The sequence below is a fragment of the Nomascus leucogenys genome, chromosome 14 (assembly GCF_006542625.1).
Source record: "Nomascus leucogenys isolate Asia chromosome 14, Asia_NLE_v1, whole genome shotgun sequence".
In the NCBI taxonomy this organism is placed as follows: Eukaryota; Metazoa; Chordata; class Mammalia; order Primates; family Hylobatidae; genus Nomascus; species Nomascus leucogenys.
The window spans coordinates 18,438,488-18,459,227 of NC_044394.1; the positions used below are offsets into that span (position 1 = coordinate 18,438,488).

General features: G+C 37.0%; 1 protein-coding gene across 3 annotated transcripts in view; it reads right to left on the reverse strand.

Annotated features, from left to right (window-relative positions):
• The window catches only part of PSME4 (proteasome activator subunit 4), a 114,388-nt gene that overhangs the window by 64,083 nt on the left and 29,565 nt on the right, over positions 1-20,740 (reverse strand). For all 3 annotated transcript variants that reach the window (XR_004033313.1, XM_030827575.1, XM_030827576.1), the window contains 11 exons: positions 17,213-17,257; positions 14,630-14,779; positions 14,003-14,066; positions 13,307-13,381; positions 11,800-11,922; positions 9,875-9,967; positions 9,041-9,306; positions 5,335-5,521; positions 4,616-4,705; positions 3,144-3,208; positions 2,724-2,874 (listed from right to left, as the gene is read on the reverse strand). Coding sequence is in view for 2 of the 3 variants with exons in the window: in XM_030827575.1 (XP_030683435.1) it covers positions 2,724-2,874; positions 3,144-3,208; positions 4,616-4,705; positions 5,335-5,521; positions 9,041-9,306; positions 9,875-9,967; positions 11,800-11,922; positions 13,307-13,381; positions 14,003-14,066; positions 14,630-14,779; positions 17,213-17,257 (1,309 nt within the window). In the remaining variant the exon portion in view is untranslated. The remainder of the gene's footprint in view (positions 1-2,723; positions 2,875-3,143; positions 3,209-4,615; positions 4,706-5,334; positions 5,522-9,040; positions 9,307-9,874; positions 9,968-11,799; positions 11,923-13,306; positions 13,382-14,002; positions 14,067-14,629; positions 14,780-17,212; positions 17,258-20,740) is intronic.

Genomic DNA, 20,740 nt, shown 5'->3' on the forward strand with positions numbered 1-20,740 from the left:
ATGATACGAAAATGTCTAATGAGCATTTTTTAAGAAAATTAAACATCTTATAGAACATAAAAGAAAATGATAAATATATTTAGACAATTCCAAAAATAAGCAAATAGGCAATTTTTAACCATCTGATTTTATAAGAATTTGTTTAATGATGTTACATTCATGTCTGAGAACAATCTTTGCCCACGATCCTAACTTGAACGGAACACTTGAGGTACTGGCTGGATGTGGTGGCTCACACCTGTAATTTTAGCACTTTGGGAGGCCGAGGTAGGAGGATCACTCGACATCAGGAGCTCAAGACCAGGTTGGCCAACATGGCGAAACCCTGTCTCCACTAAAAATGCGAAAATTGACCAGGCATGGTGGTGTGTGCCTGTAGTCCCAGCTGCTCGGGAGGCTGAGGCATGAGAATTGCTTGAACCCGGGAGGTGGAGGTTGCAGTGAGCCGAGATCGTGACACTGCACTCCAGCCCAGGTGACAGAGTGGGAAAAAAAAATTGAGGTACAAGATTTTACTTGCGACAGAAACCCTACACATAAAATTATACCTGGTGGAAGCAAATGCAATTTAATTATCTTTCTGGCTAACTGAATATAACAAAGGGAATTTTTTGGAATACCTAATATAATTTGTCATCCTGACAACTACAAACTAGACATCTATCCTTACCCTAAAAGACTTGAAGCAGTCTGTTTATTTTACAATCATGTCACAAAACTTTAATTTACTTGCTCAATGGAAGAATGAGTTCTACACCTGGGTTAACAATACTGAAAAGTATAAACAACTCTTTTTGTTTAAACAAGAGATGATTTGTGTTCATTTCTTTATACTAACATAATCATAATATTTATTTCACCCAGCTATAAGGCAGTTTGGCTTTTAGGATTAACATATTTAAGTGATAATTACAGACGATGGGAGAAGAAACAGAAATGAAAATAAAGTGTAGTCTTAAAGGCTACAGATAATAGGTACCACATTACAGATAATAAGTACCAACCAATATTGAATAAGTGAATACTTACTGAATGTCTTATGAAGATAACTACTTCTAATCCATCAGTTAGTCTTAGGATTTAATTTCTATCATGGGAGTGATGTCATAAGTGATTTCTAAAACTCAGCTGAGTAACTGCTTTTAATTGTAAAATTAAAAAATACAGTTGTTTCTTTTTTTTATTTGTTATACTTTAAGTTCTAGGGTACATGTGCACAACATGCAGGCTTGTTACATATGTATACATGTGCCATGTTCCTGTGCTGCACCCATTAACTCGTCATTTACATTAGGTATCTCTCCTAATGCTATCCCCCCCTCCCTCCCCAGTTGTTTGTTGTTGTTCATGGTAGTCATGTTCTATAAATTTGCTGTGACCACTGAACTAGCAAATACTGAACCATTGCTCCCAGGAGAAATACAGGATTATGTTCCTGTGAACCTATGGTGACAACATTTTCATCAACTGATCAATACATAATCCTAAGTGTGTTTCTGTTTACAGACAACCTATTTAATACATATTGTTGATTCACTAACATTTAATCCGCAGTCAACAGCAACGTAACTCATGCCTGTTGACGCTTACCTAGCACAGTGTTTTTTCCATTAGGCACAGCACAACTCTCTTATGCTTAGGAACCCTCAACCCCTTTAAACACTAAACTCTTGGGAGCCATTTTTGACATTTTTATTTTTTAATTTTTTAATTTTAAATTTTATCTTTTTTTTTGAGACAGAGTCTGGCTCTGTCACCCAGGCTGGAGTGCAGTGGCGCGATCTTGGCTCACTGCAAGCTCCGCCTCCCGGGTTCACGCCATTCTCCTGCCTCAGCCTCTCCGAGTAGCTGGGGCTACAGGCGCCCGCCACAACGCCCGGCTAATTTTTTTGTATTTTTAGTAGAGACGGGGTTTCACCGTGGTCTCGATCTCCTGACCTCGTGATCCGCCCGCCTCGGCCTCCCAAAGTGCTGGGATTACAAGCGTGAGCCACCACGCCCAGCCCTGGCACTCTGCCTTCTTATATCCAGCTCCATTTAAACAACTGTCCCCTTTGCGATCTATTTAATGCCACTTTTTTACATTTTTGTGCTTTTTATTGGTGATTCTGCTGTTTAAAAATGTCAAAAATGAGGCCGGTCGTGGTGGCTCACGCTTGTAATCCCAGCACTTTGGGAGGCCGAGGCGGGCGGATCACGAGGTCAGGAGATCGAGACCACGGTGAAACCCCGTCTCTACTAAAAATACAAAAAAATTAGCCGGGCGTTGTGGCGGGCGCCTGTAGCCCCAGCTACTCGGAGAGGCTGAGGCAGGAGAATGGCGTGAACCCGGGAGGCGGAGCTTGCAGTGAGCCGAGATTGCGCCACTGCACTCCAGCCTGGGCGACAGAGCGAGACTCCATCTCAAAAAAAAAAAAAAAGAAGGCAGAGTGCCTTGTTTGCTCTCAGCTGAGAACACATGGCATATGTGAGATCAAACTTAAGTAACTGAATTTTTCTCAGTCGCAAAAGCTTTGATTCTCGGGTTGCAAATAATTAGAGCAAACAGGTAAATCTGCAAATATGAAATTTGCAAATAATGAGCAACTGCACATTTCTTTAAAACTTTACTATGAATGTAAATGATAAACTGCATGATATTCACAAAGTAACTTGAAGTCAATTTTAAAACATCAAATGAAACTTAAAAGCTGGAAGTTTATTTTTTGCAGCAATGTTCTTACCATAAATATTTCTTTGGAACATTGGGTGAGGATTGTACTAAACGTAGAAGACAGACCTAATTCGACCAAACTCTCCAAGTGTGTCATTTTCTCAGTTTCTGTCTCTTCTCTTGTTTGCTCCAATGTGCTACTTTCTATAAGTCCAAAGCATCTAAATAATCCAAACAAAGCATAATTTCAGCAACTAAAATCTGGTTTGACATTTTTGGTGGTGATCAGGTAACTCTCTATTGTCCTAACTATTCAAGTGATAGCTACTTAATTTCTACATGGTTCACAAATCGATTATCCTTTTATAACTTCAGAAGCACCAGTAGTAGCTAAATAAAGGTTATAATGCAGAAATAAACTAAACTTTCTGGCATAGAAGAGTCATCTTCTAGAATTTCAGCTAAACGTTGGTGTGGGTTACAAGCTCACCTGTCCATAAACTGTAAGACGAAATCCTCAAATTCAGCTGTGGCTGAACAAAGTTCTCGTTCCACCTATAATATCCCAATATGGAGAAAGATTACATATAGCCTTTGTTTTTTTTTTTCCTGAACTAACAAAATTCAATTATTGCCTGCCAAATGCATCTACGCTAAACCATTATATTGGGTACTATGAGAAACAGCACCATACTAGACTATCAATTTAGAACAACTTGATCTAGTACTTTCTAGGAACCAAAGAAAGAAGCAATTAATGTTATTTTACAACGGCCAAATACAGAAGTCAAACAGCTATCTTTAATATAAATTCAGTTTTCAAACTGCTGATATATGCAAAGTCTAGTCTCTCACTACCTGAATGTCCAAAAAAATATAAACAACAACATGCTCACGACTGGGCACGGTAGCTGGCCAGACACTGTGGCTCATGCCTGTAATCCTAGCACTTTGGGAGGCCGAGGCGAGCGGATCACTTGAGGTCAAGAGTTCAAGACCAGTCTGGCCAACATGGCAAAACCTCATCGCTACTAAAAATACACATACACACAATTAGCCAGGTGTGGTGGCACACGCCTGTAATCCCAGCTACCCGGGAGGCTAAGGCACAACAACCACTTGAACCCAGGAGGCAGAGGCTGTAGTGAGCCAAGATGGCACTACTGCACTCCAGCCTGGGCGACATGCTTGCAATAAAGAAAATAGTTCTGGGGGCTGGGTACAGTGGCTCACATCTGTAATATCAGCATTTGGGAGGTCGAGGCGGGCAGACTACTTGAGGCCAGGAGTTTGAGACCAGCCTGGCCAACATGATGAAACCCCATCTCTACTAAAATTACAAAAAATTAGGCAGGCATGGTGGTGCAGGCCTGTAGTCCTAGCTATTCGGGATGCTGAGGCAGGAGAATTGCTTGAACCAGGAGGTGGAGGTTGCAGTGAGCCGATATCACATCACTGCACTCCAGCCTGGGTGACAGAACAAGACTCCATCTCAAAAAAAGAAAGGAAAGAAAGAAAAGAAAAGAAAAGAAAAGAAAAGAAAAGAAAAGAAAAGAAAAGAAAAGAAAAGAAAAGTTTTGAAAGAGCCAGACAGAAATGAATGAAGAAAATCTTTCTTCATTAGATGTCAATCCCTTGGACAGATTTATTACTAACCTAAGATGATGGAAAAATAAAATATCACCATCTTTTGCTTAACAAAACATTGAAAAGTGACATAAAACTGAAATACACCTCCAGATGTCAGAAGTCTATAGAAAGGGCCTATTTTTGAGCCACCTCCTGTCGTGGGTGCTCTGTAGACTCTCTTGCCAATGATGTCCCGGCCCTCCATATATACCATTCTAGTCACAAACTAGTAATTTTACTTCCAAAGTCGTTTCTAAACTGTCAAGTGTTACTATGCATATACAATAATAATTACAACATCTTAGCCCTTTTATAACCATAAAATACCCTTACTTCTGTGAGGTCATTTCTTTCTTGTAGTACAGATGAACAATCTACTAAAGGCACCAGAGTAGAAAATGTTGCTATGAACTGGAATGTGATCTGTGGAAAGATACAAAGGATTTTCAATATTACATAATTCTAATTCAGAAATACAAGTATACCATGAACTACAATAAATTATCTTGATCAAAATCCCGCAACAGTTTTTCTGGGTATTCCTCATTTAGAATTGAACACTGTAAAGTTCTTCATAATTAACTAGCTGTCGGCCGAGCGCAGTGGCTCACACCTGTAATCCCAGCACTTTGAGAGGCTGAGGCGGGTGGATCACTTGAGGTCAGGAGTTCGAGACCAGCCTGGCCAACATGGTGAAACCCTGTCTCTTCTGAAAATACAAAACCTAGCCAGGCGTGATGGCGTGTGCCTATAATCCCAGCTATCAAAGAGGCTGGGGCAGGAGAATCGCTGGAACCCAGGAGGCGGATCACAGTGCAATGAGCCGAGGTCGCACCACTGCACTCCAGTCTAGGTGACAGACCAAGAATCCGTCTCAAAATAAATAAATAAATAAACAAATAAGTAAAATAACTGTTACTTTAATAATTAAGTTATACATTTATTTTCATATTTATATTAGGCTTATGCACAAACTTCTCCAACCTTTTGTCACTGAGAAGTTACTTTGCCTCCTACCTAAATATGGAGTGTATAATCACCAACATACTCACCATGCATTTACTAAAGTCATTTGGATCCACCCCAGGTAATGCTCTCATCAACAGAGGTAGCATATGTGTAGGACCTTCAGGAAACCATCTGCCTCCTGATACCAAACTGCGGGCTACTCCGATTACACAACTTAAAGTAGCTGTGAGCTGGTGAGGTTCTGTTAATGTCTCTAATGCAGGATACGTTCTACAGTTTGAAAACAGAATTTTTAAAGTCTCCATCACAGATATGCATAATACCATAATATATTAAATATAATAAATTCATAAACTGCACTTTGACTTAAAGGCTTACAGTCAGCAAAATACTCAGAGTGAAAATCTGCAATCAAAGTTAACAGAATTACAGTAGCCCCGTTATCTGTAGTTTCCGTAGTTTCAGTTAACAAAGGTTAACCAAATATTTCAGTGTCCTGGGAACGAGAGACCAGATTCACATAACTTCTATTACATTGAACAATATATTTTTATAACTGTTCTATTTTATGATTGTTGTTAATCTCTTACTGTGCCTAATTTATGAATAAAACTATCACAGGTATGCATGTATGTGAAAAAACACGGTATACATAGGGTTCAGTACGGCCCATGGTTTCAGGTATGCACTGGGGGTCTTCAAACACATCCCTCACCAATAAGGGAAGACACTACTGTACACAAAGGAAAGATACACAGATTATTTATTGCACATGTCCCCAGTCCCCTGCTACCTTACCAACTCTTTCCATGCCAATTCCACAGTGAAAAAAGAACACAAACTGGTAGAGGGCAGAGTGTGATGGCTCACACTTGTAACACTAGCACTTTGGGAGGCCAAGGCAGGCAGATCACCTGAGGTCAGGAGTTTGAGACCAGCCTGGCCAACATGGTGAAACCCTGTCTCTACTATGAATACAAAAACTAGCGGGGTGTGGTGGTGCATGCCTGTAATCCAAGCTACTCGGGTGGCTGAGGCAGGACAATCGCTTGAACCTGGGAGGCGGAAGTTCCAGTGAGCCAAGATTATGCCACTGCACTCCAGCCTGGGCGACAGAGGAAGACTCTGTCTCAAAAAAACCCAAAAGAACATCAACTGATAGATACTGCATGATTTCAGCCATCCTAATCTATGTTATACTAATCTAATGGTCAGTCAGTGGAATAACAAGTTACAGATACTCCACTCTTTCTTTCCCCTGACCACCCCCAACCCTGGAGTCAGGGTTTTACTCTGCCCCAGGCTGGAGTGCAGTGGCCTGATTACAGCTCACTGCAGCCTCCACATTGCCCAGATCAGGTAATCCTCCCGCCTTGGCTTCTCAAGTAGCTGGGAATACTGGCAAACATTACCACTCCCGGCTAATTTTTGTATTTTTTTTTTGTAGCAACAGAGTTTTGCCATGCTGCCCAGGCTGGTCTCAAATTCCTGAGCTCAAGCAATCCATCTTCCTCAGACTTCCAAAGTCCTGGGACTACAGGCGTGAGCCAGCCTAGCTGCTTATTTTTTTTTTTAATGGAGAAAACATACCAAACTCTTTAACATAGGCTTTCTTGGAGATGTAAAACTAAGTGTCTAAAATTTTTTTTCTACATTTTTAGTTTTAAAAAAGTTTTGCCTTTATTAAAAATAAAATATTTGGCCGGCCACGGTGGCTCACACCTGTAATCCCAGCACTTTGGGAGGCCAAGGCAGGCGGACTGCTTGAGGTCAGAGTTCAAGATCAGCCTGACCAACATGGTGAAACGCCATCTCTACTAAAAATACAAAAATTGGCTGGGCATGGTGGCAGACACCTGTAATCCCAGCTACTCGGGAGGCTGAGACAGGAGAATCACTTGAACCCGAGAGGTGGAGGTTGCAGTGAGCTGAGATCATGTCACTGCACTCCAGCCTGGGCAACAGAGCGAGAGTCTGCCTCTAAATAAATAAATAAATAAATAAATAAATAAATAATAAATTTTAAAAGGTGATGCCACTTCAAAACAGCACAAAATTACAACTGAAAGTCTCAAAAAATGTCATTGTATTGTCAATTTGGTCTATTAAATATTTATCTTGGCCAAGCATTCAATATCACTTAATAGGCTGATATTAAATTTGTCCAAAATTTTAGGACTAAAGAAAAATGTGATGGGTCTATTTATTTATAAGCTTTGTTCTTTCTACTAAGAATTTAGCTCACTATTCATAATCAATCAGCTGAAAATAACAAAGCAAAGGGGAACTAAAGAAACATCAAAAACACTCCAAACTTCAAAATGTTAGCTGAGCAAACAGATGAAGTCCCTCCTCTCCAGGGAGCATCAGGGAACCTGCCATTAACTGTTGGCTTCTGCCACTATGTGGAGGCCAAGAAGCAAAGAATACTGGAGGTTGAAGACAGACAGGAAACCGCCTATCTTCCCCCACTCCATTTCCTAACTAAGTTCTATATGCTGAGAGAGTTTCAACGACCCAAGATGTATATGTAAAAATATGAGAAGTTGGGTAAATGAAGTACGGCCTAAATTGAGTATTTATGGCAATGAGGGCAGGTAAGGCAGCATCAACAGCTGAAAATTATAGATAATGGAGGCCCATTTTGGTTAAGATCTTGAACACGGTACCCTTCCCCAAGTAAATATGACCAACACTTATTCTGTCTCAACAGTAAGTCAGAAAATAGGCTATAGTCTGAATTCTACCACTAGGGACCTTGGACAAATTTTTATGGAACTCAATGGCTAGATCCTTCTGGGTTCTAAAAACTAACATTCCTCCTCTATATTTGACAAAAACATTTAGAAAGAGATCATAAAGCTTCAGATAGTAGAAGTACAACAGAAAACTTAAGTAATTTGCTCTTGAACAAATTACTTTAAAAACTGCTCTCAAAAAATTAAGAGTAGGCCGGGCACAGTGGCTCACACCTGCAATTCCAGCACTTTGGGAGGCCAAGGCAAGTGGATCACCTGAGGTCAGGAGTTCGAGACCAGCCTGGCCAACATGGCGAAACGCCGTCTCTACTAAAAATACAAAAATTAGTTGGGTGTGGTGGCGGGCGCCTGTGATCCCAGCTACTCAGGAGGCTGAGGCAGGGGAATCCTTGAACCAGGAAGGCGGATGTTGCGGTGAGCCAAGATTTGCACTCCAGCCTGGGGGACTAGAGCAAAATTTCGTTTCAAAAAAAAAGAAAAGTAGCTGTCTCTCTCTTTGTAAGTATACCATGCCTATTCTGTGACAGTGGCTAGGCAAGTAAAGAGTTTTCCTTACCATTTCAACACACAAAATAAAATGAATAAAATAAAATTTACGCTGTAAAAACAGCACACCTGAATATATAATACATGAAAATAATAAATACAATTTTCTTCTCTACCACTGATTCTAAGAAATGAAAGAAATCCAAAAACCACTTTCACTACCATATTCTCAATCCTCAGTGACACTCAACATTTCGGTCTGAAAAAAAAAGGCCAGATCTTAATTCGTAAGCATATAATTTTGATAACTAAAATGTGTGAATAATCCAAAAGATGTATGTTACCCATTTCATTTCCATTTTTTTCTCTCCAATAAACCTTTATCAAGTTACCAATTATTACATTAAAATGTCCTGCTTCTCCTCTAGGAACAGGAATAAGCACCGAAAAAGCAAAACAGAAGCCACAGAGGAGAAAAGAGAATCGAGCTGAACAGACCAAAAGAAAAACCTAGCTGTGGCTGAGACTCCCACTAACCACTTACCTTTCAAGTACAGGGGGTATTACCAATTCAGGTCTCATGAGTGCAAGATTCTGCAAAGCCTGGGCTGCTTCTAGACTACCAGTTTTGCTAAACATAGCCAAGAGGACAGGCTGAATAATGCATTGTACAAAGTCTGTAACATCTTGATCAGTAAGCTTGTGGCTATCAGGCACAGGAGTTAACCAAGAGGGCTTCTTGTATCTTTCACGATGCAATCTTCTAACAACACTGTTTGGCAACCGCTGAAGTAGTTTCATTAACTTGTTCTGGGGACACAGAAGCAAAAAGTTCTAACTAGGTTCTACTTTCCCGCATAGATATTCATGGTTGCTCTCTAGCTTCTCGAGAAAAGATTTTTAAAATAACAGTTATTATTATCTTATTACAAAGAACTGCACAGCATAACTAGATAGAATTAAAAGTTACCAATTAATTATTCCTAATAATTAATGAAAATGAGTTTCAAATTCCAGTCTAAAAAAATTTCTAGCACATAAATTTTCCATTACATGAAAGCCATTTTAACTGGACAACTTGAAAACAACAAAAACAGATCACAGGATAAAACTGAAAAGATGGTTCTATGCTTCTAAGGCATTTTTGTTACCATTTTTTTGCAAAAATGAGCCATGTTGTCAACAGTTACCACATCAATATTATTTATTTAACTTATATGCTCTCTAACACAGTAATTTAATTTAAATGTAAGCATTTACATATAGCTAAAGCTATGAAGGACAGAAAATGTATTACAGGTCACACAATAGGCAATAGTCAAGGATGACCATATCTTTAAAAATTCCAAGCCCTATAATGCAAAACGAAGTTACTCACCAGCCAGCGCCCATTATTTGAAGGATGGTAAAAAGATGTGATGCTGTTAAACAAACCAGCTAAGTGTTTTTGCACTAGCTTACTTGGTCCACCCTGTCCAGATAAAAGGGTAAAAATGTCAGTACCCACATCATACTGTAAAAACAGGTCAACAGGCCCAAGCCTATATGTAAATCACTAATACGGTTTACAGTCAACGTGCTGACAAAAATCAATTCTACCTTTAAATAAGAGTCAAAAACAATTCCCTGATGAACTTCATGCAAACCAACTCAAAATATTCTACTACAAATAAGGGCAGCTTACTTGAACCAACATAAAAAACTAAAAAAATGCCTGTCAACTTAGGATAACAAACAGTCTATTTTACTGTTCTGCAGTAAATAACCTGGATACTAAAATATATCACTAAGATTACCATTTTAAAATTACCAAGAATGCTAACATCAGGCATAAAAAACCTGATGTAAGGCTGAGGCGGGCAGGTCACTTGAGGTCAGGAGTTCGAGACCAGCCTTGCCAACATGGTGAAACCCTGTCTCTACTAAAAATACAAAAATTAGCTGGGCATGGTGGCGGGCACCTGTAGTCCCAACTACTCAGGAGGCTGTGGCAGGAGAATCACTTGAACCCGGGAGGTGGAGGCTGCAGTGAGCCAAGATCACACCACTGTACTCCAGCCTAGGCGATAGAGCGAGACTATCTCAAAAAAAAAAAAAAAAAAAAGTGTTTCCCTCTGTCGTCCAGGGTGGAATGCAGTGGCACAAACACGGCTCACTGCAGCCTCAATCTCCTAGGCTCAAGCGATCCTCCCACCTCAGCCTGCTGAGGAGCTAGTACCACAGGCACGTGCTATCATGCCCGTGCTTACTTTTACTTTTGTTTTTTTGTACAGGGTCTCGCCATGTGGCCCAGGCTGGTCTCAAACTCCTGGGCTCAAGCTATCCTTCCATCTCGGCTTCCCAAAGTACTAGGATTACAGACATGAGCCATGGCACTCAGCCACATTTTCACACTTAACACAAAATGAAGTTGCCAGTGAGAACTGTGTGAGAAAGCAGAGCAAAATTCACGCACACCACAACTAATACTAATCACTATCCAATTCTGTAGCCGCCAAAAATCCAGTTTCAACTCACTGCATATGTAAGGTAGTAAACATCCTTCAGTGTTTGCTCCTACCGATTAAGAAAAATGGGATTTTTCTGTGTAACAATAAAATGGCAAAAACAAGGGGGGCTTAAATTTGTTTTTCTTACAATGAAATTTAAGAAGTAAACTTTTAAATAAAAAAAATTGTCTTTTCCACAGAAACAAGCTAATGTGTAAAACAGAATAATAATTCACGAAGAAATAGCTGCAGAAGCAATATATGAATGATAAACTAGAAAATTATAATAGGAAGTTGTTCTAATATTCTTATTTGGAAGATGACATTGAAATCTAAGCTCAATATGTCTTCACTTTCCTTTAATGATGTCAACAAAGTAATCCTTCACATCTCTCCCTTCACTAAGATTACTTTGTTAGTAAGCTTTATGTTCAATGCAATGTTTTATGTGAACATTAACAGTGAGTAAGTAATGGAGTCTAAGCACATACAAATCCCGAGTTGTAATCCTACCTTGGGAAAGTCTTTTGGGCTACCAGTCTGGTTCCTGGACAGTAAAAATGTTACACATTGTGAATCCCTCAAAACCCTAGATTTTTGACTCTATTTATAATGTCCATTGGTTAGGGAGATTTAGAAATGGTACCACTATATTCTGGATTTAATAAACATGAGCTTGCTACATCAGAAAATATCCAAGAATCAAGTCACCAACCAAGCCACTGTTATCAACTTCTGTGACTATCCAGAATTTTTGTAAGGTTAACACAAAATAGGGGTAAACTACAGAAAACAAATATAATGTATTACAAACCATCATGGCGGTGATCCATATTACAGCATGTCCTATATCATAAGCATTTGTTAAAAATCTTGGGACTAACACTTGACTGCTTCCCACTGGGAGGTTCAAGCTTCTCAGAATTCTTGTAAATATCTTTTAAAAGAAAAAAATAATTAAGGATATTTACAGGTATCAAAATAATTCTTTAACTTAGTAAGTGGTGTATATTAGTGTTACTGAAGATATTTTCATTTTATCACAAGGGTTTTTAAGTGAAATTACATAGTATTTAGTAACTTGCTTTATTCTTTAAAAATTACATATAAATATCAACAGATGTGCTGTATGATACTCTGAGGTCACAGGCACATGGACATAAAGCAGTTGTGTCCATGTATCCAAAGAACAGACAAATGTGATTATTTATGGCTAAATATAAAAAGACAAAAACATACTGTGGCTAAACATGAAATATTTTGACTCCTTTCTTGTCCCAAATGCACAAATAATTTTTCCTGAGCTCCTATTCCATGTCAAGCATGCACAACAGCACCAACCTAAATGCAAGTATCTTCTAGCAGATTGCATTCCCTTTCAAAATTTTAATGGTGATTTGATTTTTCCTTAAGAATTTGTATTTTTGTCAATCACTTAACAATTATATTATAATAAAATTAAATTTATATTCCAAATCTATCATTACCAATAGGTAGGGGCCCAAAGGTGGGGAGAAACGATTTCTCTTCCTCAATTAGTTTCTAATGGTCAAACAACAGAGGAAGACACCGCAAACGAAAGCAAACAGAGCATTTGCATTCAGCTGCTCCCCAGCTTTGCTCTAATGTAAGTGTGTGCATCAGAATCACCAGGATATCCCCCATGAGCCCTACTGAAGCTCCACAGGTTATTCTACTGCAGGTGAAATAGTACTGAAGATACACCTGGAACATCTAGCTTTATTTATTTTACTCTAGGAAAATATACAACGTGATCTAAAAAGTGGGCAACACTGTAGAGGAGCAACCAAATACGATACACGAAATCCATTGGAAGGTACAAATGTACGATGCTCTCGATAATACACTTAGTACTTTCCAAATTACTTTGACACTCATAGTTCATATCCTGCACAAGAAAACACATTTATCATACCTTAATATGATCTAATTACCTTTTGAAAAGGCAATTGGACCCAGCCCTGTAAATTATTTATATATGTTTTTACTAATGATCAAAGACAATTTTATGTGCCACTTGGAATTGGCATAGAAAAAACGTTTTCTCCTTTACGACATAAAATTGTTGTCGGCGCTATTGTATTTATGTTCAAAATGTTCTTTTTTTTTTTTCCAGACGGAGTCTAGCTCTGTCACCCAGGCTGGAGTGCAATAGTGCTATCTTGGCTCACTGCAACCTCAGCCTCCTGGGTTCAAGAGATTCTCCTGCCTCAGCCACCCGAGCAGCTGGGATTACAGGCGCCTACCACCCCATGCCTGGTTTATTTTTAAAAATTTTTTTTCCCCAAAATGTTAATTACCTTTGGTACATATGGATCCCAATCTATGTACCCTATATTATCTGTAGCCAATCGAGCAAAGAGATTTACTAGTTGCTGAAAGTAAACAAAAAGGACAAAGTTAATAAATTTGTTGTTGTTGTTTAAGTGTCATAGTCACACCCCTCCTCCATCTGTTCTTTTCGGCAATCATTAGTGCAATCTACTTAAATAGATAGTTTATGACTTTGTTTTTTTTAAAAACCAATTTAAATTCAAAAATTTAAATTGATTCATGTCACACATTTAAAATCAGTTGCAGTTAAAATGCTTCTAAAAAGAAAAATGACAAAGCACCATCCACAATGAATATAGAAAAGGAAATTTTAATCCAACAAATATGCTGAAAATATCCATTATATGCCCAGCACCGTGATAGTACAGGTACTAAAGAAAACAAACAACAGGATCTTACATTTTATGCGTTTTACAATACATGCTTATACTCTAAATATGGATAAAACCAAAATAAATGTACACTTTTGTTAGAATACAACAAATAAAATATATAAAATTGAAAAGAAACTGATCATAACATGGCTAACAGCCAGTCCTAAGGAACTTCAAGTTACTTACCAAATGATCTATTAATATTTATCTCCAACTTAAAAAAGTATGGGGGGGAAAAAAAGAAAAAAAAAAAACTATAGGAGGAAAAGCGGAAAAACGGATACTTACCCCCTCCCACTGTGGGAGATTTTGCACTGAAACCCAAAGGCCAATTAATTCATCAAACCAAAGTCTAAAGAAGAAAAATGTTGTTATGAATAGCAAGTGATTTTAAAGTGGTTCAATGCCAGGTATGCTTTGTCTTTTTTATAATCTATTATTCTTACTGATAACTATGTAACTAGAAAAAACAATACTGAAGTTATAAACTTAATAAAACAAAGGAGTATTTCTTGTCTGAATATTCCTTTCCTGATTTATTTAAGAAATATGATCTCACAAATTAAACTTCGGCTTCATTACTAAGTACTGTCCATTCTTATTTAACAATTGTTTTCAATTTTCTACTTCCTTTTCCCTGCCCTTCTCCTTTTATCTGTTTTCCTGTTATTACTCCTTCTGACAATTCTTTCTTTCTCTTAATTTCTTAAAGCCCTCATCTTATTTGGGTGTCATCTCTTTACTTTCAATCTTAAAACCGTTTTAGCCTTAACACACTTCAAGTATAATAAACTTGAAGTACAATAATGGCTGAGCTTGCAAAACGATTTTTCTATTTGTTATTGCTTTACTAGTTTCTATATCTGTATTTCCTGCTGTATTTTTAGAAATTTGTCAAGATATGCATATACTTACTTAAAACCTTTATGATGAAGTTCTGGAGGAAGGGAGGTAGGAAGAAATATTTCAAAATAAGTGATGGCCTTTTGCATGGTTACATCAAAAGGGCACATTAAAGGTCGCCATTCTTCTAGCATCTCAGCGGTGGCATCTGCTGGAAAATATCTAATAAAAAAAGAAGGTTTTCATGTATCTAATTACCGGCTAAAAGCTCCACAACAGCAATATATATAACTGAACAAAAGGCTGGGGGAGGAGGAGAATATATGTCATAGGATGTAACACAGTCTACAAATGTCCAAACTAACACACATTTTCACAATACTAAAATAAATTCCCCCGTTGGGCGCAGTGGTTCATGCCTGTAATTCCAGAACTTTGGGAAGCCGAGGTCGAAGGATCACTTGAGCCCAGGAGTTCAAGATTGGCTTGGGCAAAATAGCAAAACCCAGTCTTTACAAAAAATTAGCCAGACATGATGGCGGCGCACACCTGTAGTCCCAGCTACTCAGAAAGCGGGGGTTGGGGGATCATTAGAGCCCAGGAGATAGAGGTTGCAGTGAGCCAAGACTGTGCCATTGCACTCCAGCCTGGGCAACAGAGTGAGACTCTGTCTCAAAAAAAAAAAAAAAAAAAAAAATTCCCCATCATACTTGGGATAAAGTAAATTCTCCTCTTGTCTAAGGGAATTTTTCTAAACACTATAAAGTTGATAAAACTCAGATAAAATACAAGTCACTCAAGTTACCTACAAAATTAAACAGAGTTTTTGTCTTACTTCCTTTGTGCTATGTAACAGCAATTGAAAAAAAATCTTGCCAAAAAGAATCCAGTCTAATTAGGAAAAGGATTACCAGTAGACGAGAAAGAGAACATCAGCCCAGCAATCTCTAGGCATGTTGAATAAACCATTTACCTTCCTTGGAACACAGAGTCCTCCCCTATGCGAGAGGACGAGATGATCTGGTCTACAGGCTGTGATATTCCATAACTGTATGAAATGGGCAGGAGTGTCCCTGGACTAGATTTACAAAATTAAAATCCAAAGTGTGTGTATACACACAAAATGAAGGTAAATAATGAGGATACATGTATAACTGCTAAATACACCTTAACGGGCTTTTTTTTTTTTTTTTTTAAAGACAGAGTCTCACTATGTTTCCTAGGCTGGACCCAAACTCTTAAACTGAAGTGATCCTTCCACCTCAGCCTCTCAAGTAGCTGGTACCACAGGAGAGCACCACTGCAACCAGTCTTAAGAGGTTTAAAATACAAACAGCATATGGAAAATTCTGATTCTTTCCAAATAAGTTGGGAAACTCTTTCAAATAGACTTACAGGCTTGGCGCACACATCATATTATTAATACTATTATATCTTCGTATACTTGTGTTAATGAAAATCATACTGCAATCTTTCATGTGAAAAATAAAATTATATTTCTAAGAATACTACTGTTGAGTTCACAAAGCGTTTATATGTCAGGTCCTTGTGTAACAGGTTGGAATTTTAAAAAAACAAAAACAAACTGTGCTCCACCTTCAAAGATCTCACATATCAAGGATCAATTCTCCTTCTTAAGTTTTCTGAGTCAATTGTTAATCCTGTAATCCAAAATAAAAACTTGGGAGTTCTATGAATTACCTATGAGCCAGTAGGTATTGAAGTGATAATCAAGTTTCCAGTGAGGAAACACAGGCCAAGAGGGTAACTGCCTCGCACAAAATGACACTGTTCATTGGTGGCTTATGACTCAATGGTGAACCTTAAGTTGCTTGAGAGACAGATATCTCATATTCCGAAAATACATTTGCCCAACATTGAGTAATACAGAAGGTCAGCAATAAATATCTGATATATTAAATATGTATTTAAGATGAGTATTACAAGCATATAATACATGGCTTTTCACCAAAAAGGATTCACTGATTCCATATCATCTAAACAGTCTTAGAATAACTTGATAACAACACAAAAAAAGTTCAAGTACATAAAATTGAGCTTTAATTAAAATTAAAGATAACCAAAAAAATTAAAATTAAATGTTATCCACACTCATCTTTAATCATATGAATATAGGATAATTGGCTGGGAGTGGCAGCTCACGCCTATAATCCCAATGCTTTGGGAGGCCAAGGTGGGAGGACTGCTTGAGGCCAGGGATTCAAGACCAGCCTGGGCAATAGAGCAAGGCCCCACTCTCTACAAAAAATATTGAAATAAAAAGAAAAGAATATTGGATATTTAAATATTCTACAGAACACAGTTGAAAAAAGTTATGAACCACCTTCTTGGCATTACTCATATTTTTTATCTGAATAACAAATAATAATACTCTAGGAAATGCTTCCAAATAAAGATAATTCTATGTAAAGTATGGTATTCTTACTTTACAATGGATGACTTTAAAATTTCTAAATTTCTCAATGAAATCTGAGAAGTTCCGTTAACGAACCGGAAATGGTATGTTGTGCTCAGTGACTAACATCACAATGTCACGAACTATTTGTACTTTTCATTTCCTCTTCAAACCATACTAAAGATGTGGAAAAGCCCACAGAAACAACAAGAGGCTTTATAAATTGAGAAGCTACTTACGGTCGGCAGCTTTTCACGAGTGTTTTGAGAATATTTTCTACAGAACTGGGGGGGGAAAGCCATTTGATAATTAGATTGGTGTATTTTAAGAACACATCTAATTCAATTAATAAATATCTCTAAGATAACCTCATACATTCAGGTATTATTTGTTTATATGTAATAATTAAGCCTTCCCTTTCATACAGGCAGAACTGCAAGGATTAACTACCTAAACTCCTTCATCTACTCTTTCCTTTGCCCTCATTTTGCTGTCTCTGGTATGAACTAAAGGGAAAAAAATGTTACACTGGGAAAACAACAAATTGTTTTCAGTCTTTACGAGGTAGGCAGCAATGACCACACACCATATTTATCAACACAGTAGCTTAAAACTTCAAATAATTTTTACTAAAATACTTTTACATCAAAACACAAGCAGCAGACAGACCAAAATCTGGGTGTTTCCATCAGAAATTAGCTTTCACAACCAATTGATGAGAGTTCGATAACCCTCCAAGGCACTTTACGGCCAGAAACAATTATCAAAAAGAACAATAGCATCTCTTTGAGCAGATACTTATAAAGGTAGTCAAGTAGCAATAAAAATTATAACTTACTTTACAACATGTAGTTGCCTCAAGTGAATACAGGAGACCAACATAAAAATGTGTGTATGAATTTATAATCAACATTTCTTTTTTAATAAAAAGGCCAATGTGTACTGGTTTAAACACATGACCAGAATGGAATATTTAAGTATTTACTAGATCATAGTCAAGCAGTCAAATGCAAACAAACAATGGAGCATTAGGTAATTTTGAGCTGGAATTTTAAAATACGTGTGTGACTACTTACAGTATGATATGTACAAGTAAAAATAAAATTCCCCAAATCTCAAAAAAATTTATATATATATAAATTTATATATATACTTAAATATATATATAAATTTATATATATATATTTAAATACATATATATATATATAGGAAAGGAGTAACTTTCAGGCAACGTCTCCACCTGACACTTTCTTATTAAGCTTTTTGAAATAAGAAGTCCAGAAGTCTATCCAACTTCTCTGAAAGTTTCAGAACTAATCTGCAAAGAAATTCCAAGGAATAACAGAGAGCAAACTCATCAAAAATAATCAACATATTACATAACCAAGAGAGGAAAACTATAATCTCATTACTTGGAGCAGTAGAAATCCTCTTTAATTTCAAAACTACCCAGAGAAAAATTAACTGAAGAGGCAACTAGCTTACAACTCATGAGATGACTTCTAAAATAAAAAAGAAACTACATGGCCAAAGGGCCATCAATAAGCACTGTCTCTGATCATGAGAGGGAGGTTCTTCTTTTTCTTATAAAAAGGCTAAGCAATTCAAAAACACAGTTTAGAGAATATCTAAGTTTGCCCAGTAAAAAAAAAAACAGGGCAAACTTCTATCCAACTATGTTTAAAGCTCCTTGAAGACCACGGCTATGATTTTTATTTCTGGGCATTTCCAAAGTGCTTATAAAAAAGCCATCTGCTCATATATATTTATACTTATCTGTCTATTGATTTGTAATAATAAAAATTTTATATCAGAGTAACAAAAAGCACAGATCTTGGGTCTTCTTTTAGTAACAAAGTATAGAATTAACAGCTAAGGTTTAAAGAGTCATCTAATTTTAAACTAAATTGCTCAATTTAAATGCAGATTTTTAAAAGGTAATTCTAAAATTGTAAACTGTTTATCCATGCAAATGAGCGTAAGATACATAATTCTATCAGTACTAATGTTTGTGTTCTCATTAACTTTACATTTATTTTATTGGTTCTGTGCTACACAGAAAACCTGCTGTTTTCACTTAGGACCTTGGCTATACCAACATACTTTCGCATAATGTCATAAATGATTTTAGAAAGCAAGTCACAAAAGGCTGCAAAGCTACATGTTTTCTCCAGTTCCCTTCACGCTTCAGAAGAATAGGAAGTTAATTATAACACTTGATGGAATCACTTCACTTATTAGAGGATTAGGGTATGTGGGAATGCAATTTAGTTACTCTAAATAAAGTCAATTTCAACCCTTTCTTATATATAAAGCCTGTATCATTGGATTTATGATGTTTATCCAGAAAAGGGTACAATCTCTCTAACCTGTGATATCTGTATAATGACCTTTTGTGATTCTTGTAATCTCTCAAGATGAAGGGAACAATGTTTCTGTTTAAAAATAAAATAAAAGGTTAAGGCTAGATGCTACTAAACTACATTTCACTAATTTTTAGAGAGAGTGAATAATCACTAAATACTTTCCAACTGTTGGAAATGTATAATATTAAAGTGATAACAATTCAAAACACTTTTTTTCTCTTTAAATCAAAATCAGAGTAACTAAGCTTTGGATGGGTTTTCTTATACTCTATTTCCTCTTTAAAAAGATATGTTAGGTTGAAAAAGACATGTCAGGTTGAAAAAGAAAGCCACAGTAGTGCATATAATGGTTTACAGTTGGAGCTTAGAGTCAGACAGATCTTAATTTGAGTCTCAGTTCTGCTACTTCCTAGTTGTATTATAGCTGTTTCCTCATCAACATGAGCAATAATACCTACCTCTCATAAAGCTGTTACAAAAATTAAATGAGATAATGTATAGAAAGCAGGTATATGGCCCAGAATTTAGGATAATAAATGTTAATTATTATTTCATACTTAGCCATAATAAATTGTATTCTCAATTTCCTTAAGAATTAAAATTTTGTGCTTATTTTACTCTTACTGCCTCTGAGTAGCTACTAATTTATGATTTAGGAAATCACATCAAAATAGGAAATTCCTCCCCAACTGCCACCCTATTATTAAGGGTAGAAAGTGAGTTCTTGTCCCAGTTCTTAAGCTCTTGTTCCAGATTCAACCAATGATTCTGTGTGAATTTTCCTCTCTGGACCTCGATTTCCTTATGATGCCATTAACAAAGTAAATGTCAAATATTAGCAGATAAGCCTGAGGAAAACCAATAGTCTTCGCCTCCAGTTACTGAGACAGTGAACTCATATAAACTTGGAGATTTATGCCTCCTGCCTCCTTGGCTCTTTCAGGACAATATTCACTTCTAAACCAGGGAAAAGTATAGCAAATGATATATTCAAGATGAGAGTAAACTAGACTGCTCATAGCCAGAAGTACTTGCAGTTTTCACTTGACAGTTCTTGAACTAAAATTTAACTTCAGAATAATATTTGCTTTTTCATAAATGAACTGGTTAACTGTAATGATGTACTATTCTGTATATATCTGCCTTCATCCCTTTATAATTTAATGGCAACTGTTTATACAGTATTTGTTTTTCTTAAACCTGTGCCAGGCACTTCATCCAGAAGTCAGTTTTACTTGCCTTCTCTAAACTCAAACAAATCCACCGTAAGTTAGTTAGACATTATCCATCTCATATCTTACCTTCAAAATCTAATATTGATTGCTCAGTTAAACTAGTAAGTAGTCATTTTTCATAGCCACTTCACTCAAAATTAGGGCCAAGACAATTTCACCATAAAGA